Consider the following 27,090-nt stretch of genomic DNA (forward strand, 5'->3'; position numbering starts at 1 on the left):
ATGTGTTTTGGACCACTCTGCTCGCGCCTTCCAATTCTTCACAGAAATGAACGACTTCTTCACAGGTCGTCGACCATGTAGTCCTGCGTCTTGCAGGCGACAACGTATGATACATACAGATGGATTAGACTGTCCTGGAGTTAATATTTCTTTAGCAATGTTCGACATTGTAAGATGTGGGTTGCGAGATGTACATAAAATGTTGCGATTGACGAAAGAAGTAGAACAACGCGGTCGACCAAGTATTTTCCTATTAACAGAACCTTCCTGAACCTTTAAATACGTAAACAACTTGGTCACCGTTGATTTGGAAATGCCAAACTGCTGGGAAAGTTCTTTATACGTCCACTTTTGCTTGCGACCCTCTACGATAGCATTCCGTTGTCGTCCGTTCACATTTCGAGCACCACAAGTTTTCGCCATCTTCTAAGATACTAAACTAATGCTTACAGCCGTGTTGAAATAGCGACAGAATACATAAACATAACGAATATACAAAGGTTGTCAACGGACGACTTTGGAACAATCAACAAATATCTTTGAATATCGTAATATACGTTGTCAAATTTTCTCATACATTACATATAAAGTGTACATGATACCAACCATCTGCTGTAAAAATTTGAATCTAATCTCTTTACTGTGAAGGAAGTTATGCTCAAAAATCCTAAAAGTGATATATTTTTGGCCGGTACTGTAGATACTCACCATTCATAAGGCCGGCGCAGAACTTATCGAACGTGATGAATCCACGAAATTCTAAAGGTACGTTGTCCCGACATTTCTGTCGCTCCACGTACGGCATATTAACTTCGAATAATTCCTCTGTGGGCTTACCAGTAGTATCTTTACCCCAGCCGGCCAGCTGAAATCACCGAGCGAACTCACCGTTGTTTTATTTTCCCTTTACATTTGATTTCGATTTTCCTGTCTCTGAAGATGACGACGGGATATTTGTCATGTAAAAATCTAGACGACCCGTCTGTTTGTAAATTTACTCCTATAATTCACGCGCGGACGCACGATGAAGTAATAGTGACACAACGACTCGCGACGACATATAACTAAAACAAATTATATTGAGAAATGTGTCTTCTTGATGCTTTTGACAATTTTTGACAATTTTTTAATAACTTTCTGAATGTTACGTATTCGTGCCTCCATTGTAAGATATTTACCATTTGATTAACTGCATGAAAGCGTTTAGAGTTCGCCATTGATGTTTTCGCTCGGGCTGACTCAAATTACAGCCATAAACTCACGATCGCGTTTGATATCCTTTGAAATTTAATTTTTATCCTTTTATGATGAAGCACGCGACGAGACATTCGTTGTTTCCCAAAAATTAAATAATCTATATATTTGAATACAACTTTACCAACTCTAGATTTGAGAACACGAACTTGTAAACTCCGACTGCATGAGTAACATTGATATAATAGCACACATCGACATGTATATGACTAAATGAAAATGTGAATGACCATGAAAGAAGGAGGACGTACTAGGTGGCAACGGGACGCCGTGCGTTCGGGACCTGCATCTTATTTTCGTTCCGAAGAGAGAAAAATATCAAGAGTGCGGTAGTCACTAGACCGGGAATCGAACCCGAGGTCTTTCGCTTGCCGGGCAACTGCTCTAAACCACTGAGTTACCTGACGCTCAACGCTCACGAAGTTACATTCGTAAACACGTCATTATGATATATTCTGCGATTACCTTCCCATTGATTGCGCCGCACTCACGCCAGATTACAAAGCGTCCTCGGGTTTAACTGAACTACGTGAAGATACTCAACCAATAGACTTTCTTGATTTATATGCGATTTATATTTGTTTACTTACCTTACCTGATTGTCCTTCTTGCAGCTGCTCTTGGTCGTACATATTTTTCCAATCCACACAGATGGGTATCACACGCATGTTAAAAACTAAGGGCGTCTGTAGCTTCACCAAAGCTATATCCTCGGCAAGGTTGCCTCTCGTCCCAAAGTAGTCGAAGCGCAATTTTACATACTCCACCATCGACTTCTGGCTGTACAGCTCCGGGGCATCCCAAGAACGATAGTATTTACCGGCAGCCACAGCATAATTCGATGCGTTGTAAGGTTTATTTTCAACCTCATCATAGAAACAATGTGCAGCTGCGAATAGCGGCAGAAAATGAGACTTGTATAAAGAAGCGATGAGAAGAAAATAGATTTGTCTGTTCATTGACTTACCTGAGACGACAAGATTCTTACTTATCAGACTGCCACCGCAAATATTCTTGTAAGTTTTGGCGCCATCTTTTACGTAGATACCAACGTGCCAGGGAAACGAGCCCAATGTGGACTTAATGCCGCTGCCAATTGCAAGTAGTGATCTGGTTTGCGAGATGATGATGCCACACACTACTTGTGCACAACAACGTTGTTAGTATTTCCGTAATCGAAAACCACGATAACGATTATACAAGCCATCACAGATGAATAGCGAGATGGAAATGTCGCAAAAACGTAATTACGTAACCGACTATTACGTATACCGACTATTTGTTAACAACAGCAAACATGTTCAACAACTATGAAACGAGAAAAACTGGAATAGTTATTAAATCCATAGCTATAATTTTAACTGTAATGTAACAAACGAGAAAATGACAAAATTATAAATTCTTGCACACTGTTTTAAATAAAAATATATTTGTATGAAAGAATGTTTCAGACTGCTTGAATATACTTATAAAATGCTTCGAAAGTCAGTTGACTGCGCTAATATCTATGTGATATGAAGTTGTATCACACAGATAATTATGCATTCTCATAACTAGGCCATATATGTATTGTAGTAATTTTGTACTTGTACATAAAGTATGGAGAAAAGTATGGAGGATAATTTTCGAAGTATATTATAGATACTCACGTGATTTAAAATATTCTTTCATATAAATATTAATATAAACATTTCATAAAAATATCATATTTTGGAAGTAGTAGGAAAGAATTTTCAACGTGCCACTTTTCTTGCCCCTGGTATTACGATTCAACATAGCCGTTAGGTGTACTCAAAAATCTTAACGAGCACGGTCATACGAAAAGTTTTAATTAAGAATAGCATTTTCTATGCTGGAAAGGAATTAGCGAAACTCGTTCAGTTTGTTGAGACATTTCGGTTCACGCCTCATATCTGATGAATGAAAAATAAATAAGTCATTTTCACCTGGTACACAGTGAAACATGGCGTGATCCCACATTCCACTGTCGAGACATTTCATCCACAAGTTACTCAGACTGATTGAAGGTAATTTATGAAATGGTTTACAGGTTAACGTGGCTTGTGTCCCAGGCAGTATAGACTCGCTACAAGACACCTCTTGTCCTCGATAATTGCAGGAAATGTAGACGGTGGTGCTGTTCAACGGCGGGCAAATTTCTGCGGAAATAAACATCGAATGAGCCATCAATTTTACCATTTATCGTTTGAATAAAGAGAACGTCGCTTTTTGTAAAAACATTAATTTTAATAATTATGCATTAATATATTCTTAATAATTAATTCGTATCGAAAGACATTATACAGCCATTTGTTGCGAAGATTTATGTTCAAGAGAGACTCACTGAGACAGGAGAACTGGTGTTTCCATATGTTGTTGAGACAAATGGTTGTATTGCTACTCTCCAACGCGTAATCGTCATTACAAGTATAAGTGAGAATACTGTGTTGCGGAACTATATCACCAGGCTGTTTGCGGCATAGCTCGTCGCATCCTCCCAATTTATAACGTCCACCTGTCGGCTGCTCAGGTAATGCGCAACCGTTTTCTTGATCTCCTTCCCTAAATTTCCGCAAATGCATGCGTAAAAATTAGCGATTCGAGTATAGTAATCAGTAGGAAATAAAAATATTATTAGAGCTAGTGTTAGATCTATTATTACTAGACCTAACATGAAGAGTGTAAAATCCTAGTAATGATTAGTCATTAGTGGTTTTATATAGAAATTGTGTGTGTATATAGGAAATTGTGGCAAGAAAGTATTTAACCTACCTAATACAGAATGCCTCATCGCTGAAGTCGTTACAATCAGCTTTATTATCGCATTTGACATTAGACGGTACGCACTCGTTGCTTCCACAGCGGAACTCATCGTTTCTGTTTAAATATGATAATTAAATGTTTTTGTTGAGTACACTTAGGCAGTCGGAATTCTCTTTTATTGTTAAAAGTTACTATAAAAAAAGGCTTATAATCCTCCTAATTGGTTATAAGCCACTTTTAGAGTCAGTTTTAGTGATGAAAGAGAGTTCAGTATATGAACCTTAATCTTCTTTCTATCCAGTATCAACAACAAGGCAGATCCATCCGTCGTATGTTATTAAATCAAAACTAATAATGCATCATCTGTAACGTTAAGCAATCGTACATACCTACACTGTTCACGATACTGCTGCGTTTTATTTATTCCTGGTATACCATCATTAACGTCGCTAGGATCTGTATTAAAAAAAAAAACTTATAAATAGATCGTTAATTATTTTGGCTAGTACTGTAACTGCACTTACTGGCCCGAAATGATGTTTCTGTTTTGTTCCTATTTTTGGATAATTTCGTTATGTTTATACTGTCTACAAAAAAGTTATCGTTTAATCCTGAAGGATTACTGGTTGATGGCTCAATAGGGAAATAAGTGTCTATTGATAAATTTTGTCCAATCCCGTTATTCAAATTATTCAAACTTGATATTTCAGGATGGAGACTGCTTCTGTCAGGAAAGATCTCGGTGGGATGTATATCGCTAGAATAATTTCCGTTAGAATTGTTTCCATTATGGGAGACCACGTTAGGAGAGATAATATTGAGATTTTGTTTGTTAAGATTCTCGCTGTTATTATTAAACCCGTTAGGATTGCTTCCAATCTGGAGGACTATATTAAGGGAGACAGTGTTGAGATTTTGACTGTTAAGGTACCCTCCATTATTACTAGTCCCGTTAGGATAACCTTCGTTAGGGTAGCCTTCTTTGTGGGGGACCACGTTAGGAGTGGCAGTGTTGAGATTTTGTGCGTTAAGATGCCCTCTATTACCGTTATTAGGATAATTCTTATCAGGATAGCCTCCATTTGGGAACATTATATTGAAATTGGTGTTGAATATATTAAGAGACTCTCCAATAGCACTGGCCCCGTCATGGTAATCATTATTAGAGTATCCATTGCTAGGAAAGTATCCGTTAGGATTATCCCTGTTAAGGAAGCACCAATTAGGATAGTTCTCCTTAGGAGAATTTCCATTAAGACAATTAATCTTTTTTGCCAGATTGATAATCCAGTTTGTATTGTCCACTGAAGGCTTATTCACAATTGTGGATACCGGAATCATAGGTTCCATGTTGTCGGATTTCAAATTCAAAGATGATGGGTTCGTAAATGCCGGATTATTGCCTGCTCCAAATTGGCCAATATTGATTTCTCCATTATTGAACCATAAGTAATTATTATTTTGTGCAGACGCTGAAAATGTGAATTTTTGCGTTTTTCATTTTGGAATATTGTGTTAGGATAGACAACGCTAAAACATCGTATGTTAAGAACCCCTCTATTACCAGTGCTCACCCTTTTGCATGGATGCTACCAATTAATCCTCACAAATTATTCTATTATAATTAGTAAGATTTTTAATATATATAATTAGATATATATAATTAGAATTATATATATTTAGAATAATTAAAACATAACCAGAAAGATTTTTAATACATATATTATTATTGATCAAGGTCATCTCTCTTAAGCTTGAGTGACGATTTTCCATCACCAGTTTCTTCACTTTCTCGTCAGCCGAAGACGTTGAAACGATGCAATTCTTCCACCACTTCTCAGCCTTCTTTGAATGCTTTGTACCACTCGTATGCTCGCGTTTTCGATAAAACTGATTCACTTAGGCCTTCTTCAACATTTACAACGATTCAGTACAAGAAATTTTATTGGCAACACAAAATTTGAGACAAACTCTTCGTTCGATATTTTTATTTTTTAAAAATCGCAGAGCATATTTGAGATCAATTAACAAAACCAACAGCTGTAAACAAACTAGTTGACAGATCGCGCCAAAACTTTACGTGACAATTAACATGGACATTGGTACCAACTTACAGCAAAATATTTTTTTCGTACCTTTTACGTGGGCTTTTTAAATGAACAATTCCCGGTATTTATTTGACAGAATATACATATTTACTTTTAAGTGTGCATATTTTATTCAATTTTGCATATTATTTATTCAAATCTTTAATAAATAAAATACCAAAATTTTTAATACATATATTATTATTGATCGACATATTTACTTTCAAGTGTTCATATTTTATTATTTATTCAAATCTGTCAATAAATCTTTTTTCGTTTGGTGAACGATGTGTTCCGTTCATTTAACGAAGAAAAAGAAAGTAAGAAGAAAAGGACATAATCAATAATCCAATCATATTACATTGCTACAGTGATAATAAAAAAAAGAAATACGCGCAGGAGCCGGAATAAATTTAACGAAGTTTTATAATCGGATTTATATATGTACTGTATCTGCAAAATTCCACTGATTCTTCCTAAGATGTGATATAAACTTCGTCCTTTCTAGAAAATTTTTCGTGTGTATCTTTTAAATATTCACTCAATATCTAATGTATTTATATCGCATAAAAAAAACATTGATAAGTAAAACGGTAAAGTAACTGACATGTTTGATTAAAGTTGGTTAAAGTGAAAATATATAGATTGTATAATTACTCTAATTAAATATGCAGATATTCAAACAAAGCATTTAGATATAATACTAGCTACATACAATGATATATATTGATCCTTAAATCAGAAATTTGCACGCAAAAAATAGCCTAATGATTTTGCCGAATTTCAGCAGGTAGATCAAGTTTAAGTTAGTCGTAAGTTTAACTAAAAGCTTAATTAGAAATATATCAATTGGGCTATTAGAGACAAAAATCGTTTAGGTAAAACACAACATTATTATTAGTGAAATTAACGTATGATTGATTAAGAAAACAGCAATTATTATTAAGTACTTTATATATGTGACTCCTGAGTCTTCGCTTCTATAACTAATTATCCTTACAGATCTCATTAAATCCTCTCCTGCTCACATATATAAGTAATACGTAACATCTATTAATATGAGAAGTAGCACACAAGTTAGGTACAAGTGGCGAGGCAAAGGTCTCATGTTCCAATTCCATCAAGGTAAACGAGTTTTTCAAGAACAATGTAACATCAATCAATCAAATGATTAATTTCATGTAAAAATCACCATGCGCTAACACGAAACATGCACTAACTTAGGAAACAAATTCAATTAAAAATATAAGAAAATGTATCGTTAAAATTATGAATACAATTTGATTTGTCCAACAAATTTTGTTCAATTACCTTATCTATGTAACCATATAATCCAATTTGCCTGGTTATCTTAATTGAATTTTAACTGAATCACTATAATCAATTTTGTTTGATATCCTCAATTTTTTATTCTACATTCTATTATAAGAATTATAACAGCGATTATAATATTATATACAATATATATTAAACTTACAAAAATATTTCACCGTTTTTATCCTCATATTACCCGATTTTGACTCGTTTCTAGCTCGTTTTCTACCCGCTTCTTCAATTTTATGTCCGTTTCTTGCACTCTCAAGCCCGCGCAGCGTATGGAGCAAAAAATTATGACAAGTATACGCGAATATGTGCGAGTATACATGATATTTTTAAGCAGATTGCCCGTCTTTAACTCTTGTTTCAGCTGATGTGTGGTTGCACGGTAATACGTACCTCTTTTATTCAAGACTTTGAAATAAATTGAGTAAAAATATACGTATTAACGTGCTGTTATTCGCAGCTAAAGAAAGTGTTAAAGACGTGTAATCTGCTTAAAAATACACTTTATAGTACTTTTTTACTACTCGGATACTCATTTTTACTACTCGACAATATGTTTCCACCACTCACTGTTTAAGTAAAAGTGCCGACCTAAAAGTTTCTGACCTAAAAACGGTGTCACACTCGTTAAGTTGAATGCACACTTTTTACAACTCAAATTCAATCAAACCCGATTTTTAAGAACTGAAGGCGGTGAAATATTTTTGTAAAAGTATCTATTGTAATATTTATTATATAATCATATAAATCTACATTCTATCATAAGTATCATTAAAAAATGTTATCTTTTATAAGAATCATTATATTATAATTCTATTTTATATTATAATGATAAGAACTCTCTATATTTATATTTTACATAATCTGATTAATATATCCATATATCTGAATGTAGCAAATTTTTTCATGTGCGTTTGAAAATTGTCATACTTCCTATTTTGATTTTAAATGCAAATAAATAAAGAAGTAGCTGAGTGATGTTACTCGGACGTATCGGAATATCGCATTATAGAATTATAAATAGAATTATAAGAAACAAATTATAAAAAATTATAAGACTATAAGAAAGAAATTATAAAAAATTATAAGAATTCCTCGGTACATTATTTTTAATATCATTACTTGAAGGACGACACGACCGATTGCTCGCGACACGGAAACACGTCAAATCACGATATGATTAAATCCCATAACCGCACAATGTCACTTTAGCATTCTGCCGGCAATTTTTCACACGGATTTGATCTACGACCGTTCTATCAGAATAATGAGCAAAGGCGTGAATTGAAAAGCGTTATATAAAATACTCACAGAATGGCAATAAAGTCAGCAACAACAAAACTGTCGTTATTGTTAATGCTGTCAATACAGCATATGCGTTCATAATTATAGAAACACCTATAGAAAAATAGCTACTTTACAGTCAATGAGAAACTGAACGCGAGGCTCACATCGAGGTCTAACCGGTGCTTTACGTCAGAGCTGGAGACGATCTGCACATTTCGGACAAAATTCGAAAGGTGACTCCCACTGTCCACCTGCCACCGCTCCGCGCTCAACAGCCGAGGCGATGATCGCAATGCATTCAGGTCCGATGCTGTGTAAGAATCAGCTGGAGTGCACCCTCGCGTTATATTATCATTAAAATTTTTTCCTCGTTTAATAATATATATATGTATATGTATGAAATGGGACACCATGTATATATAAATATATATACATGGTGTCCCATTTTAATGTCCCACCCCAAATAACTCTTCAGTATTGAAATTTCAAGAAAAATAATCTCAATAAAAGTTGTAGGGATTTAAGTGAGATACTTTAAGATGACCTTGACTTTAACCTTGACCTATATTTTCGAGGTCATTTGAAGGTCAATTTACGTTTTTCAAATGGGAAGCTTTATTTTTTATTACACTGTTTTCTTCTACTAGTTAATTTGAACAACTTTTGTCTAAAACATTTTTTATTTGTCTAATATTTTTTGAGATATTTGACGAAAACTTGATAACTTTCTCAATATTTAACTTACGATACCTCAACTTACGATAGTCTCAAGAATATATTGTTACAATAGCGCCCTAATTTTTTTTAATTTGATGATTTTGAAATTTCCAAAAATCAGTAAGTTAACAAAAGTCAAGGAGCTATTGTAACAATATATTCTTGAGGCCAAATAAAGCAAGAAAGTCTAGTACCATATTTTCTTCCGACAAATAGTTAGCAAGATATCGTAAGTTAAATATTGAAAAAATTATGAAGTTTTCCTCAAATATCTCAAAGAATATTAGACAAATAAAAAAATGTTTCAGACGAAAATTGTTCAAATTAAGTAGTAGAAAAAACAGTGTAATAAAAAATAAGGGTTCCCATTTAAAAAACGCAAGTTGACCTTCAAATGACCGTGAAAATAGAAGTCAAGGTCAAAGTCAAGGTCATCATAAGATAACTCACTTAAATCCCTACAATTTTTATTCAGATCATTTTCCTTGAAACTTCAATACTGAAGAATTATTTGGGGTGAGACATTAAAATGAGATACCCTGTATATATAATGCATAAACATATACTCCTATATTTTAAAAAGATAAACATATATATTTTTAAGCGATTATTAAACGAGAAAAAAATTTTAATGATAATATAAGAATGCTGATAATATGATGCTTCAGCTGATTTCTTATACAGTGACGGACCTGAGCGCATCGCGATCGTCGGCGTCGCCACGGCCGCTGAGCGCGAAGTGGGGGCAGGAGGACCGTGGGTGCCACCTCTTGAATTTTACTCAAAATGTGCAGATCGCCTCCAGCTCTGTTTTACGTGAAAGGTTAACCGGTTTATTTTAAGATGAATCTGCACCGATTAACTTGGCATGTTGATGCTGGAGCAAAGAGAAAAACTTGTATGAAACTTGAATGATATTATAAATTTGATAATAGCGATTCGTAGAGAAATTTACAACTAATGCCAAAATATAACAAATAATGTTAGGATAATAAAAATTATGAACGTCTATGATTGCGAAATGTTGCGTAATTATCGTATAACCTTGAAGATGAAATGTCGATACTTCAGTGTTGACAATGTTAAATGTATAGATCAATGGAAACACATTTTAAAAATTTACATCAATGCTTTCGATAAAACCGATATCGCGCATCTCAACATACCTGTATAATTTTATTCTCTTTTATATGTGTTCAACTGAAGTCAAACTCGAAGCACACTCGCGGCATAAAAGAGTAGAGTGAGTGAAGTTGAACAAAAGATTCTTTTAGCATTTTTCAAACAATCGGGTGAAATTTTGAGATATTAATGAAAGTGGATAGACTAATCAACACGTATAATGCTATGAAACGAGCTCTGCAGCTATGATCTCATTGAAAATTGCTTCGTCTTGTTGATTGTTTATTGGCAATACTTAATAAATATCATTTGACAATAAAAGAGGGAATAGGAAAGCAGCGCGTAGAGCATGACCGCGTACTTACATTTGATCGCAATTGACATTGAAAATGTACAGCATGAACGAATAAAATATTTATATAGCAAATACGATGATTTGTCGACGAAAGAATTACCATTTTTAAGAAAATACAATGTCGTCATCACTTGATGCATAAAGTGGTTTGTCCATAAGAAAAAATTCGGAGTCGACGAATGAGTAGTGATACAGGAATTAAGAAGAAAAGTATATCATGCAGTTTAACTATTTATTTAATCTGCAATTTAAAGACGAGAACACAAAATAGCGAAAATCTTTATATCCTTATTTTTCCACTTCAAACGATATTGCTGATATATCATGTATGTATTTGTGTATATGTATATTAGGGTTGTAACGAATATTCGCTTTCGCATTTGTGAAACCGAGACTTTCGCATTATTTTAGACTCCCACTTTCGCTTTTGCTATCGCGACTTATGCGAAAATTTTGATGAAAGATTTTGTCAGATATCATTCGGGTGCACAAAGTGTCAGGTTTGACATTATATGTTGTACAGAGTGATTATTAGGAGGAGGCTTGTGTTGAAGGTAAACGGTTATATTTCCCCTCCATGACTTCGACGGCCATTTTACTTACTAGAATCTGATACCTGAAATTCATCAGTTTCATTTGAACCGCTGTACAAGTCAGTTTACAAGTGAACGCGCTAAGCATCGAAGAAAAAGTGTTTGTTCTTATCGAGTGTTTCTAGAGTGGAAGCAGAAAAAATGCGAGGCACATCGTATATTTCGTAATAAATATGGTTCTAAAAAAAATTCAAGCAAGCTATTTTCAAATAGAATCGCGCTCTAATTTAACACTAATCTACCATAAACTACCTTGCCTATCCATTATGCCGTTAATCAGAGATTTTATTTATTGCTCAATATCTTTTCGCAGGATTATTGATAATTTTATTATATATGGCACTCTAAATGATCGCAGACATGATTTACCCTGTCCATCCCGAACCATTACAACAGACGAAACAATTGATGATGTCAAAGCATATTTAAAAACAAATCTATATTCCTCGATTCAGAAATCTGCTCAAATTGTAAATTTGAAGCGAGAAACTTTTTGAAAGATCATGAAAGATATTACCATACTCCCTCCTTATAAAATCGTGATATATCAGTTGCTGATAAAGAAACCAATGGAGGAATGAGTTAAATTTGGTAACCGGTATGTTTGAAAATGAGGACCTCAATAAAAAAGAAATTATTTTTACGGATAAAGCTCGTTTTTGGTTAAACGATTACGTCAACAAGCAAAATTATCGGTTTTGGAGAAAAGAAAATTCAAATGTATGTCGGTTGCCGCTCCTCTTCATCCCGAAAAGGGATCTCTTCATTCCGCGTGGGCTGCGATTTCTATAAAAGGAGTTTATCTGCAATTTTTTGAAGGTATTGTTACCTGTGAAAGTTATAAAGAGTTGTGAGAGATTAAATCATTTTTCCACTTCTTTACTAATCCACGCAAAAAACGTGGATTAGTAAAGAAATTCCATTTTATGCAAGATGGTACGACCCTATATCGTACTCGCGATATGTTTGATATCAATACATAAAATCTGCACAAGGTGATTGGATCAGGAGTTTCAAAATTTGCTCATGTAGGTATGGTATAAGCTGCCTCTTCACCTCATTTAAATCTATGTGATTTTTCCCTCTGAGGTTATCTCAAAGACAAGTTGTTCCATAATTCTTATAGTTTGATTTCTCCAGCATGTTGGTTTGCTACAGCAACGCCCTAAAATCGCGTTAATCGGCTTCATTCAACTACAGAACAAACTGGAAGGAGTACTGTGTTTTCGCCATATGACCGACTTGAACCGACAGAGGTAGTATCCAAATTGAATCTCCGTCTTTGTCTATCATATACTAGGTGAACTAAAAGTTTAAGGTTACAAAAAATGCCATAAAGCATATATAGGACAGATACGTTGATACTCTGATGTCTACTTAATCGGCTACTTTTTAGGAAATAAAGTGATAAGCACTCAATAGGAGCGTGATATAAATAATAAACACAGTGGCCAGGAACTTTTGAACAGTGACTAATTGAAAGTATATCTGTAAACACACTTTCAAAAGGTAAACTTTGGGAGACAGACACTTTCTGTACATTATCAGAGATTTATATTTACTTATAGTTACAAGTCACTTGCTTTTTCTATTCATAATATATTGCCAAAAATAATTTAGGCCCACAATTTTTGCATACCACTGTATTAATTTCAAATCAGAGAAATGTCATTTTCTCGATCACGTCCGATCTTGATGATGACGCGATAATTCCAATGATTATCTGCGTGGAGGCGTAGCGAGCGCCGAAATACCCAACACAAATATTACACGGCATAACCAAAAAATATCGAAGAACTGAAAGACAATATTCGAAAATACACTCGTAACATTCTTATAGCCATGTTGGGCCACGTATTTTGAAGCTTTCGAAAACGGTTACAGTTCTGTGCACCTTTCGATAAACATTATTTTGAAAATATCTACCATTAGTTTATATACACGAGCAAATTTTTGTTCCTTTTTTATAACATGTACTTATGTTATTAAAATATTATGTCCTTTTTACATATGTATAATGTTACATATGAACTTGACGACTTTCTTCTACAAAATAAAGTTTGATTTATTTTGTTCGCTTTACTTGTTGCGAGGTAATTTACCATTTACTTCCACACAGTCTTAATAGTCACTTGTATAAAGTTTTCTGTGTACGGAAGTCTATAAAAATCGCTGGCAACCGTTGAGCAATGATCAACTGATTCAAAATAGAAAGAATATAATTTAGTTTAATGATTTATTGAATTTGCAGCGACTTAAGTCGCGAATCTTGAATTTCTTATGTTTGTTTGTCTGTCAATGTTCATCGAAGTTGCGAGAGCATTTTGCAAAATGAATATAAAATTCAGGATAATCGTCAATAACACATCACTCAATAATTCGTAGGATGACTAATAAAACAACAACTTTTAGGCAAAATTTGACTTTATTCATCTACATAGTCTCCTTCAAGAATGATACATTGATTCCAACGCTTCTCTCACATTTCGATACCTTTTTTGTAGAACGATTTATCTTTGGCCTCAAAATAGGCTTCAGTTTCGGCTTTGGGCGAGTTTCGTCGGTTGCTGTCCACTCAGCTGACTGCCGATTTGACTCTGGAGTGTAGTGATGGATCCATGTTTCATCCATTGTCACATACCGCATCAAAAAATCCTTTTTATTGCGCTGAAACAGCTCCAAACAGCCCGCTGAATCGTCGACGCGTTGCTGTTTTTGATTGACTGTGAGCAAAGGCGGTACCCACTTTGAACCACTGTAACTTGTGAACTAAACGTCCGGTTGTCATGAAATTTTGACACGTATCATTTGAAGGTTAGTAGTTCCTAAAAATCATATGGATTTGTCAATAGTAGCGCCATTTATATGTCATCCTACGAACTTATTGAGTGATGTGTTATTTAGGATTTTGACGCTCCTACTTTGCGCATACGTAACATCCATTCGCTGTGCCATTGCTGGCTCGATGATGTAGACGTATTTCGCATATCGTACGACCCATTTACCTGTAGATGTTTACTTTTTGACGTAGAAATTATGTCATGGATTGACGTAATAAGCCATTCAACATAGGCATTTACCCGAGTAAATGCAACATAAGAGTATAAATCGCAATGGTTATCCTCCTGGGGAGACACGCTGACGACACCACGAAGATACCAAGTACCATATCTCTCAAAACATAAGCCGCCGCCGCTGTCTCCATCGCAAGCGCTTGAACCTGAAAACCATGCGGAAAACCTGTATATTGAAGTTTTGGTGTCTTAAAAAACTTTCAACTCATTTATATGAACTAAGAACACTAACAATGAAAATGTGAATTTTCTTCTGTTATCTTAACTCAACCAATATTTATATCACATGTCATCTACTGTAGCATATAAATACACATTAACTTGTTGTCTAATTACATCATTATCCATTTATAAATTGACTAATTCTCAATCATGTACAATGAACTCGCGTCAATTTCGCGAAAGTTCAAACGCGACATAACAAAAGTTAATCTCGCACAATTATTTGCACATATACAGTACTGGCCAAAAATATATCACCTTTAAGATGTTTAAGCATAACTTGGTTTAAAATATATAGATATGTATTAGGTCATAACATGTTTTGATATCAGGTGTAGTTTATCGAATAAAGTATTTTAATTAAATAATATAAACAACATCTCGTGAAGAAATAACTTTATATCAAATGTCCAAAGTACGTTAAAATGAATAGTAAACTTTGAATAGCCGTAACCATGTTCAATGTCAATAAAGGAGTACCAGATTCATAATTTAAATGAAATAACTCTAATATTTCGCAGCAAAACCTTTTGCATCGATTGCTTGACAACGTCTGAGCATGGAATCAATGAATGCATCGATTGTAGCTTGAGGGATCTTTTCCCATTCTTCTTCATGTTGGGAGAATTTCTGAGCCGCATTCTTAGCTTGCTTTCCTGCCAAACGTCTCTCCAACTCTTGCCACAACGATTCTATAATATTTAAATCGGGGGATTGATTTGGCCAATCCATAAGAGTTACGCGATAGCGTCGGAACCACTCCTGCACTTTAGCTGCTCGATGTTTCGGATCATCATCTTGTTGGAAGATGAAACCGTGACCAAGGAAACGTTTTGCATAAGGAAGCATTACATTTTGGAGGATGTTCATGTACACTGTCTGATCTATGATGCCCTCGATTTTATGAAGGGGACCCATTCCTTTTGCAGAAAAAGTACCCTATACTATAACCGAACCGCCTCCATGCTTCATTGTAGGAAGTTGGTATTTCAGGTCAAAGCGTTTGCCTTCAGGATGACGAATCCACTTTACTCTGTCATTATCAAACAGCATAAACTTACTTTCGTCGCTCCAGAGAACGTCAGACCATTGCCGTAATGTCCAGTTAACCACTTGACTGGCACGCACGCCAAAAAGGCGCATTCGTGTCCATCCCAGAAATGGTATGTGCGCCAAAAAGGCGCTCGCTTTGCGTCACAAAGAACTCGCCTTATTTCTTCGCTAGAAATGCATAATTAAATTTAAAAGTTAATCTTATGTTAATCTTATGTTTTCGACATCAAGGGATCCGAATTTAATGTCCAAATTAATAAATTTTTAATCCCTGATGCACTGTCGTCTGTTTAATAGCACGGAAAATTCTTCCTTTTATATCGATTTAAGGACTAAGATTATGTTTTCATATTATTGTTTGTTAAGTCAAATGAAATTGTAATAAACATTTTCAAAACATATAAACATATTTAACCTTCGTGCGTTTGCTAGTGAAATGAATCATGACTCCGGAGTGCACCACGAGGAGGCTACAGCGATAGGATTGTATACTCCTTTTTTCACATTTTTTTTATTTTTTGTTTTTTACATTTTTTGTTTTTTGTTATATTTTTTGTTTATTTCGTCGTTGGTCGTGATTCATCTCACCAACACACGCACGAAGGTTAAATATATTTATATATTTTGAAAATGTTTATTACAATTTCATTTGACTTAACAAACAATAATATGAAGCATAATCTTAGTTCTTAAATCGATATGAAAGAAAGAATTTTCGTGCATATTAAACAGACGACAGTGTATCGGGGATTAAAAATTCATTAATTTGGACATTAAATTCGAATTCCTTAATGTCGAAAACATAAGATTAGTGACCTTGTAAATTTAATTATACATTTCTAGCGAAGAAATAAGGCGAGTTCTTTGTTGACGCAAAGCGTGCGCCTTTTTGGCGCGCGTGCCAGTCAAGTGGTTAAGATGTGCTTTGGATCACTCTACTCGCACCTTCCAATTCTTCACAGAAATGAACGACTTCTTCACAGGTCGTCGACCATATAGTCCTGCGTCTTGCAGGCGACAGCGTATGATACAGATGGATTAGACTGTCCTGGAGTTAATATTTCTTTAGCAATGTTCGACATTGTAAGATATGGGTTGCGAGATGTACACAAAATGTTGCGATTGACGAGAGAAGTAGAACAACGCGGTCGGCCAAGTATTTTCTTATTAACAGAACCTTCCTGAACCTTTAAATGCGTAAACAACTTGGTCACCGTTGATTTGGAAATGCCAAACTGCTGGGAAAGTTCTTTATGCGTCTGCCCTTGTTTGCGACCCTTTACGATAGCATTCTGTTGTCGTCCGTTCACATTTCGAGCACCACAAGTCTTCGCCATCTTCTAAGATACTAAACTAATGCTTATAACCGTGTTGAAATAGCGACAGATTACATAAATATAACGAGTATACAAAGGTTGTCAACGGACGACTTTGGAACAATCAATAAATATCTTTGAATATCATAATATACGTTACCAAATTTTTTCATACATTATACATAAAGTGTACATAATATCAGCTATCTGCTGTAAAAATTTGAATTTAGTCTCTTTACTGTGAAGGAAGTTATGCTCAAAAATCCTAAAAGTAATATATTTTTGGCCGGTACTGTAGATACTCACCATTCATAAGGCCGGCGCAGAACTTATCAAACGTGAGGAATCCGCGAAATTCTACAGGCACGTTATCCCGACATGTCTGTCGCTCCACGTACGGCATATTAACTGCGAATAAATCCTCTGTGGGCTTACCAGTAGTATCTTTACCCCAGCCGGCCAGCTGAAATCACCGAGCGAACGCACTATTGTTTTATTCTCTCTTTACATTTGATTTCGATTCTCCTGTCTCTGAAGATGACGGCGGAATATTTGTCATGTAAAAATTTAGATGACTCATCTGTTTAGTTGTAAATTTACCCCTGTAATTCGCGCGCGGATACACAATGAAGTAACAATGACACAACGACTCGCGACGATATGTAACTAAAAAAAATTATTTTGAGAAACATGTCTTCTGTCTTTGACAATTTTTGACAATTTTTTAATAACTTTCCAAATGTTACGTATTCGTGCTTCCATTGCAAAATATCTATTTGATTAAACTGCATGAAGGCGTTCGCCTTCATTTGATGTTTTCGCTCGGGCTGATTCAAATTACAGCCATAAACTCACGCGTTTGATATTCTTTTAAATTTAATTTTTATCCTTTTATGATGAAACACGCGAAGAGACGTTCGTTGTTTCCCAAAAATTAGATAATGTATATGTTTGAATACAACTTTATCAATTTTAGATTTGTGAACACAAATATGTAAACTTACAATTCTGACGTGCTGCATAATGAGGTAACATTGATACAACAGCACACATCGACATGTATATGACCAAAGTTACATTCGTAAACACGTTATTATGATATATTCTGCGATTACCTTGCCATTGATTGCGCCGCTAGATTACAAAGCGTCCTCACTTTAACTGAACTACGTGAAGATACCCAACCAATAGATTTTCTTGGGATTTATATGCGATTTATACTTGTTTACTTACCATACCTGATTGTCCCTCTCGCAACTGCTGATGGTCATGTTTGTTTCGCCAATCCACACAGATGGGTACCACATACATGTTAAAAACGAAAGACGTTTGTAGTTTCACCAAAGCTATATCCTCGGCAAGGTTACCACTTGTTCCAAAGTAGTCGGAGGGCAATTTTACATACTCCACCATCGACTTCTGGCTGTACCGCTCCGGGGCATCCCAAGAACGATAGTATTTACCGGCAGCCACAGCGTAATTCGACGCGTTGTAAAGTTTATTTTCAATCTCATCGTAGAAACAATGTGCAGCTACGGATAGAGAAAGAAAACGAGACTTGTATAAAGGAGCGATGAGAAGAAAATAGATTTGTCTGTTCGTTGACTTACCTGAGATGACGAGATTCTTAGTTATCAGACTGCCACCGCAAATATTCTTGTACGTCTTGGCGCCATCTTTTACGTAGATACCAACGTGCCAGGGAAACGAGCCCACTGCGGGCCTAAAGCCGTTGCCAATTGACAATGGTTGTAGTGTGGTTTGCGAGATGATTACGCCACACACTACTTGTGCACAACAACGTTGTTAGTATTTCCGTAACCGAAAACCGCGATGACGATTATACAAGCCATCACAGATGAATAGCGAGACGGAAATGTCTCAAAAATGTAATTACGTAATTACCGACTATTCGCCAACAACGGCAAACATGTTCAACAACTAAGAACGAGGAGAGCTCAAACAGTTATTAAATCCTTAGGTATAATTTTAACTGTGATGTAACAAACAAGAAAATGACAAAATTATAAATTCTTGCACACCGTTTTAAATAAAAATATATTTATATGAAGGAATAATGCTTCAGATTGCTAGAATATACCTATAAAATGCTTTGAACGCGCAGTCGACTGCGCTAAAGTCAGTGTGATATGAAGTTTGATCACGCAAATAGTTATGCATTCTTATAACTAGACCATATATATATTATAGTCATTTTGTACTTATACATGAATAATAAAAAAGACAGGATAATTTTCGGGGCATTTTATAGATACTCACATGATTCAACATATTTTTTCATATAAATATTAATATAAACATCTCATAAAAATATCATATTTTGGAAATAGTAGGAAAGAATTTTCAGCGTGCCACTTTTCTTGTCCCTAGTATTACGATCCAACATGACGTTGAGTGTGCTCAGAAATCTTAACGAGCACGGTTACACGAAAAGTTTTAGATAAAAATAGCACTTTCTATGCTAGAAAGGAATTAGCGAAACTCGCTCAATTTGTAGAGACATTTCTGTTCACGCCTCATATCTGATGAATGAAAAATAAATAAGTCATTTTCACCTGGTACACAGTCAAACATGTTGATATCCCATATTCCACTGTCGAGACACTTCATCCACGAGTTACTCAGAGTGGTTACAGAAAATCTATAAAATGGTTTACAGGTCAACGTGGCTTGTGTCCCAGGCAGTATAGGTTCACTACAAGACACCTCTTCCCCTCGATAATTGCAGGAAATGTAGACGTTGGTACTGTTCAACGGCGGGCAAATTTCTGCGGATATAAACATCGAATGCGCCATCAATTTTACCATCCATCGGTTAAATAAAGAGAACGTTGCTTTTTTGTAAAAGCATTAATTTTAATAATTATGCATTAATATATTCTTAATAATTAACTCGTATCGAAAGACATTATACCATTATAGCCGAAACGAAAGACATTATAGCCATTTCTTGCGAATACTTATTGTCAAGAGAGACTCACTGAGACAGGAGATCTGATGTTTCCATATGTTGTTGACACAAATAGTAATATTGCTACTCTCCAACGCGTAATCGTCATTACAAGTATAAGTGAGAATACTGTGTTGCGGAACTATATCGCCAGGCTGTTTGCGGCATAGCTCGTCGCATTCTCCCAATTTATAACGTCCACCTGTCGGCTGCTCAGGTAATGCGCAACCATTTTCTTGATCTCCTTCCCTAAATTTCCGCGAATGCGTGCGTATAAATTATTGATTCGAGTATAGTAATCAGTAGGAAATAAAAATATTATTACATCTAGTGTTTGATCTATTATTAGCAGACCTAGCATGAAGAGTGTAAAATCCTATTGATGATTAGTCATTAGTGGTTTTATATGGAAATTGTGTGTGTGTATATGTAATTGTGTGTATAGGAAATTGTGGCAAGGAAGTATTTAACCTACGTAATACAGAATGCCTCATCGCTGGAGTCGCTACAATCAGCTTTATTATCGCATTTGACATTAGACGGTACGCACTCGTTACTTCCACAGCGGAACTCATCGTCTCTGTTTAAATATGATAATTAAATGTTTTTGTTGGATACACTTAGGCATTCTGAATTCTCTTTTATTGTTAAAAGTGACTATAAAAGTGGCTTATAAGCCTCTTAATTGGTTATAAGCCAGCTTAGAGTCAGTTTTAGTGATGAAAGAGAGTTCAGAATATGGGCCTTAATCTCCTTTCTATCCAACATCAACAACAAGACAGATCCATCCGTTGTATGTTATGAAATAAAAACTAATAATACATTATCTGTAGCGTACAACAATTGTAAAACAATTGTGCATACCTGCACTGTCCACGATCCTGCTGCGTTTTGTTTATTCCTGGTATACCATCATTTACGTCGCTAGCATCTGTATTTAAAAAAATTAATTTATAAATAGTTTGTTAATTATTTTGGCTAGTACTGTAACTAAACTTATTGAATTGAAATGGTGTCGCTGCTCTGTTCCTACTTTCGGATACTTTCGTCATGTTTATACTGTCCATAGAAAAGTTTAATCCTAAAGGACTACTGGTTGATGGCTCAATAGGGGAATAAGTACCTATTGATAAATTTTGTCCAATCCCGTTATTTAAATTATTCAAACTCGATATTTCAGGATGGGGACTGCTTCTATTAGGAGAGATCTCGATGGGATGTACATCGCTGGAATAACTTCCGTTAGAATTCCATTCCATAGAATTGCTTCCATTATGGGAGACCACGTTAGGAAAGATGATATTGAGATTTCGTTTGTTAAGATTCTCGCTGTTATTATTAAATCCGTTAGGATTGCTTCCATTCTGGGGGACTACATTAAGGGAGACAGTGTTGAGATTTTGTCCGTTAAGGTACCCTCCATTATTATTAGTCCCGTTAGGATAACCTTTGTTAGAAGAGGCTTCCTTGTGAGGGACTACGTTAAGAGTGGCAATGGTGAGATTTTGTCCGTTAAGATGCTTCTCATTATCATTAGCCTTGTTAGGATAATTCTCATCAGGATAGCCTCCATTTGGGGACATTATGTTGAAATAGATGTTGAATATGTTAAGAGGCTTTTCAATAGCACTGGCCCCGTCAGGGTAATTGCTACTAGAGTATCCATTGCTAGGAAAGTATCCGTTAGGGTTATCCCTGTTAAGAAAGCACCAATTAGGATAATTCTCCTTAGAGTCTCCATTAAGACAATTAATGTTTTTTCCCAGTTTGATAATCCAATTTGTATTGTCCACTGAAGGCTTATTCACAATTGTAGATGCCGGAATCATAGGTTCCATGTTCTCGGATTTCAAATTCAAAGATGATGGGATCGTAAATGCCGGATTACTGCCTGCTCCAAATTGGCCAATATTGATTTGTCCATTATTGAACCATAAATAATTATTAATTTGTGCAGACGCTGAAAATATGAATTTTTGCATTTTTCATTTTGGAATATTGTGTTAGGATAGACAACGCTAAAACATTGTATGTTAAGAAACCCTCCATTACCAGTGCTCACCCATTTATATGGATGCTACCAATTAATCCTCACAAATTATTCTATTATAATTAGTAAGATTTTTAATATATATAATTAGATATATATAATTAGAATTATATATAATTAGAATAATTAAAACATAATCAGAAAGATTTTTAATACATATATTATTATTGATCGACATATTTACTTTCAAGTGTCCATATTTTATTATTTATTCAAATCTGTCAGTAAATCTTTCTTCGTTAAATGAAGGATGTGTTCCGTTCATCTAATGAAGAAAAAGAAAGTAAGAAAAAAAGGTCATAATCAGTAATCCAATCATATTATATTGCTACAGTGATAATTATAGAAAAAGAAATACGCGCAAGAATAAATTTAACGAAGTTTCATAATCGGATTTATATATGCACTATATCTGCAAATATACAGATTGTATAATTACTCTAATTAAATATGCAGATATTCAAACAAAACATTTATATATAATACCAGCTATATACAATGATATATATTGATCCTCAAATCAGAAATTTGTACGCAAAATCTAGCCTAATGATTTTGCCAAATTTCCGATCTAAAGACGGTGTCAGACTCGCTAAGTTGAATGCACACTTTTTATAACTCAAATTTAATCAAACTCGATTTTTAAGAACTGAAAACGGTGAAATATTTTTGTAAAAGTATCTATTATAATATTTATTATATAATCATATAAATCTACATTCTATCATAAGTATCATTAAAAAATGTTATCTTTTATAAGAATCATTATATTATAATTCTATTTTATATTATAATGATAAGAACTCTCTATATTTATATTTTACACAATCTGATTAATATATCCATATATCTCATTAATGTAGCAAATTTTTTCATGTGCGCTTGAAAATTTTCATACATCCTATTTTGATTTTAAATGCAAATAAATAAAGAAGTAGCTGAGTGATGTTACTTGGATGCATCGGAATATCGCATTATAGAATTATAAATAGAATTATAAGAAACAAATTATAAAAAATTATAAGAAACGTATTCCTCGGTACATTATTTTTAATGTCATTACTTGAAGGACGACACGACCGATTGCTCGCGACATAGAAACACGTCAAATCCCGATATGATTAAATCCCATAACCGCACAATGTCACTTTAGCATTCTGCCGGCAATTTTTCACACGGATTTGATCTACGACGCGCGACCGTTCTATCAGAGTAATGAGCAAAAGCGTGAATTGAAAAGCGTTATATAAAATACTCACAGAATGGCAATAAAGTCAGCAACAACGAAACTGTCGTTAATACTGTCAATACAGCATATGCGTTCATAATTATAGAAACGCCTATAGAAAAATAGCTACTTTACAGTCAATGAGAAACTGAACGCGAGGCTCACATCGAGGTCTAACCGGTGCTTACGTCAGAGCTGGAAACGATCTGCACATTTCGGACAAAATTCGAAAGGTGACACTCACCGTCCACCTGTCACCGTTCTGCGCTCAGCCGAGACGACGATCGCAGTACATTCAGGTCCGTCGCTGTATAAGAATCAACTGGAGCGTACTCTCGCATCATATTATCATTAAAATTTTTCCTCGTTTAATAATTATTTTAAAATAAATGGCCCATATTCAGAACACGCTTGTAACTATGTTAGCGCGCTGTTAACCAATGAAAAGCCGCGCAATATGCCTTCTGATTAGTTAACAACGCACTAACATAGTTATAAGCATGTTCTGAATATGGGTCTATATGTTTATGTGTTATATATATATATATGGCGAAATATGTATATATATATATATATATATAACGCATAAACATATATATTTTAAAGTGATTATTAAACGAGAAAAAAATTTTAATGATAATATAAGGGTGCTGATAATATGATGCTTCTGCTGATTTCTTATACAGCGGCGGACCTGAACGCACTGCAATCGTCGGCGTCACCTTGGCCGCTGAGCGCGAAGCAGAGCAGGGGGACCCAGTGATGACTAGTCGTGGGAATTTTTCCCATATGGGAGCCGTTGTACGCATGCGTCACACGTCACGTGAGCATGACGTCAGAGCTCGACGCAAGCGTTTCCAGTGATGGATGTAAACGCAGATAGTAGGTGCAAATAGTGCGCGAAAAGTCCTGCGCGGCTGTCCATTATAGTTGTTTCGCGTTTTTCCCGTGAATACTTAGGTTATATATGCATAATGTAAAATGTTATAATAAATAAGTGTAGCGATAAATGTAGTGATAAATTAAGAAAGAACTGTGATAATAAGTGCAATAGGAATAATAAATATAATATATTGGCTGCAGATGTAAAAAAATTACAAATTAATAAGTTTTATTATTATCTTTTATTATTCATATATAAACTATAATATATTTATTGAACAGAAGCTTTTTTCGTTCCCTATAATTTCCTTCACATTTCTTTCATAGTGGGGACCTAACGATACCTTCAGATATATATGTCCGTGAAGCTACCACAGCGTTTGCTCAGTGCGAGTGTGCGACTTTTCCCACGACTTATCATCACTGAGGGGACTGTAGATGCCACCTCTTGAATTTCACTCAAAATGTGCAAATCGCCTCTAGCTCTGCTTTACGTAGAAGGTTAACCAGTTTATTTTAAGATGAATCTGCACCAATTAACTTGGCATGTTGATTCTGGAGCAAGGAGAAAAACTTGTATGAAACTTGAATGATATTATAAATTTGATAATAGCCATTCGTAGAGAAATTTACAACCAATGTCGAAATATAACAAATAATGTTAGGATAATAAAAATTATGAACGTCTATGATTGCGAAATGTTGCGTAATTATCATATAACCTTGAAGATGAAATGTCGATACTTTAGTGTTGACAATGTTAAATGTATAGATTAATGGAAACACATTTTAAAAATTTACATCAATGCTTTCGATAAAGCCGATCGCGCATTTCAACATACCTGTATAATTTTATTCTCCTTCATATGTGTTCAACTCAAGTCAAACTCAAAGCACACTCGCGGCATAAAAGAGTAGAGTGAGTCAAGTTGAACAAAAGATTCTTCTAGCATTTTTCAAACAATCGGGTGAAATTTTGAGATATTAATGAAAGTGGATAGACTAATCAATACGCATAATGTTATGGAACGAGCTCTGCAGCTACGATCTCATTGAAAATTGCTTCGACTTGTTGATTATTTATTGACAATACTTAAGAAATATCATTTGACAATAAGAGAGGGAATAGAAAGGCAGCGCGTAGAGCATGACCGCGTACTTACATTTGATCGCAACTGACATGAAAAATATACAGCATAAACGAATAAAATATTAATATAGCAAATACGATGATTTGTTGACGAAAGAATTACCATTTTTAAGAAAATACAATGTCGTCATCACTTGATGCATAAAGTGATTTGCCCATAAGAAAAAATTCGGAGTCGACGAATGAGTAGTGACACAGAAATTAAAGAGAAAAGTATATCATGCAATTTAACTATTTATTTAATCTGCAATTTAAAGACGAGAACACACAACAGTGAAAATCTTTATATCATCATTTCTCCACTTCAAACGATATTGCCGGTATATCATGTATGTATTTGTGTATATGTATATTAGGGTTGTACGAATATTCACTTTCGCATTTGCGAAACCGAGATTTTCGCATTATTTTAGACTCTCGTTTTCGCTTTCGCTATCGCAACTTTTGACGAAAGATTTTGTCCAGCCCGCGGGATTCGCAGCTTTGCTGGGAACACACTGGACGGCGGAGGAGTACAGTTTATATTTCATTCATTGATTTTCCGGTTTAGAGACATTTTAGACTTTAGAGCTTAATTTTATTGAAAACAAATGAGTGTAAGTAAACTTCTGTATGTATAAATTATAACAGTGAAATAATTAAGTGTGATATGTAATAAGTGATAACAATAACAATGTAACCAAAATCCAATTTTATTTGGTATTTTTATGATGAAGTGGAAATAGAATTTAAGATGTCATAGTATAAAGACGACTTAAAGACGTCTTATGTCTCGATTTTGGACATTATGTTGTCTGGGAAGTTACTAATTTATTCATTGGCAATCATCATTCAGTAGAAAGAAACAAGATCTTTCGCTTTCGCATTTGCATTTGCTTTCGCTTTCATAAAATCCTTTTTTTTTCTTCCGCTTTCGCATTCACTTCGTTATAAGCACTTTTGTTACAACTCTAATGTATATATATTTGAACATACATATACAATTATCACTTTTTGAACTTTTGTGTCTGATATTATCTCATCCATATGACACGTCCATTCGTCTTACGTTATTGCGAGTTCGGTGATGCTGGTTACATATTTTGTGCATCGGATAACTGACATTCGTTTACACGTTTAAGCAATTTCTTAAGAATCCGATATTTGAAGTCATTGACAAAGGTAAATTCAACATTTGAATCTTTATGAACTTTATAAACGCAACGATCGACAACCCCGTATTTGACAGAGGCGACTCCACGAAGGTACCAAACTTCTCCCTCCTCAATATATAAACTGCTACCTCCATCTTCATTGCAGATGCCTAAATCTGATAATCGTTCGATATTTTCATAAAATTTATATCGACTGAATACTAAGGAATTGAAAACACGCGTTTTTCTCGACTTTATAACAATGAAACGTAACGCGTAACACCATCAGTGGTGATAGCTGTCTTTTCATTATCTTGTTATATTATTACCTCATTATCCATTAACCATGAAAGAAGAAGGGCGTACTAGGTGGCGACGGGATGCCGTGCGTTCGGGACCTACATCTTATTTTCGTTCCGAAGAGAGAAAAATATCGAGAGCACGATAGTCGCTAGACCGGGAATCGAACCCGGGGGTCCTCTTTCACTTGCCGGGCGATTGCTTTAAAAC

At 34.9% G+C, this 27,090-nt stretch overlaps 2 protein-coding genes across 13 annotated transcripts in view; both read right to left on the reverse strand.

The window, feature by feature from the left end:
- LOC105190946 (modular serine protease) overlaps nt 1-24,492 on the reverse strand; it is a 70,570-nt gene extending 46,078 nt beyond the window's left edge. The window contains exons 1-9 of one of the 3 annotated variants that reach the window (XM_025297956.1): nt 8,739-9,028; nt 4,542-5,489; nt 4,407-4,473; nt 4,027-4,131; nt 3,599-3,816; nt 3,201-3,413; nt 2,222-2,392; nt 1,845-2,143; nt 709-865 (exon numbers count right to left, since the gene is read on the reverse strand). In XM_025297956.1, coding sequence (XP_025153741.1) covers nt 709-865; nt 1,845-2,143; nt 2,222-2,392; nt 3,201-3,413; nt 3,599-3,816; nt 4,027-4,131; nt 4,407-4,473; nt 4,542-5,489; nt 8,739-8,811 — 2,251 coding nt within the window. In that variant the 5' untranslated portion in view covers nt 8,812-9,028. Of the gene's footprint in view, nt 1-708; nt 866-1,844; nt 2,144-2,221; nt 2,393-3,200; nt 3,414-3,598; nt 3,817-4,026; nt 4,132-4,406; nt 4,474-4,541; nt 5,490-8,738; nt 9,029-23,659 lie in introns of those variants that run through there. The other 2 variants (XM_025297957.1, XM_025297955.1) reach the window with 2 other exon arrangements.
- Nucleotides 1-27,090, reverse strand: part of LOC105187101 (modular serine protease) — a 63,826-nt gene that overhangs the window by 35,840 nt on the left and 896 nt on the right. Inside the window, exons 2-11 of one of the 10 annotated variants that reach the window (XM_025297945.1) lie at nt 21,261-22,097; nt 21,002-21,068; nt 20,613-20,717; nt 20,169-20,386; nt 19,743-19,955; nt 18,777-18,950; nt 18,400-18,698; nt 17,473-17,629; nt 14,507-14,721; nt 11,479-12,666 (exon numbers count right to left, since the gene is read on the reverse strand). In XM_025297945.1, coding sequence (XP_025153730.1) covers nt 12,622-12,666; nt 14,507-14,721; nt 17,473-17,629; nt 18,400-18,698; nt 18,777-18,950; nt 19,743-19,955; nt 20,169-20,386; nt 20,613-20,717; nt 21,002-21,068; nt 21,261-22,097 — 2,330 coding nt within the window. In that variant the 3' untranslated portion in view covers nt 11,479-12,621. The other 9 variants (XM_025297947.1, XM_025297946.1, XM_025297948.1 and 6 more) reach the window with 9 other exon arrangements.

Source organism: Harpegnathos saltator, unplaced genomic scaffold, assembly GCF_003227715.2.
Source record: "Harpegnathos saltator strain DR-91 unplaced genomic scaffold, Hsal_v8.6 scaffold2, whole genome shotgun sequence".
Taxonomy (NCBI): domain Eukaryota; kingdom Metazoa; phylum Arthropoda; class Insecta; order Hymenoptera; family Formicidae; genus Harpegnathos; species Harpegnathos saltator.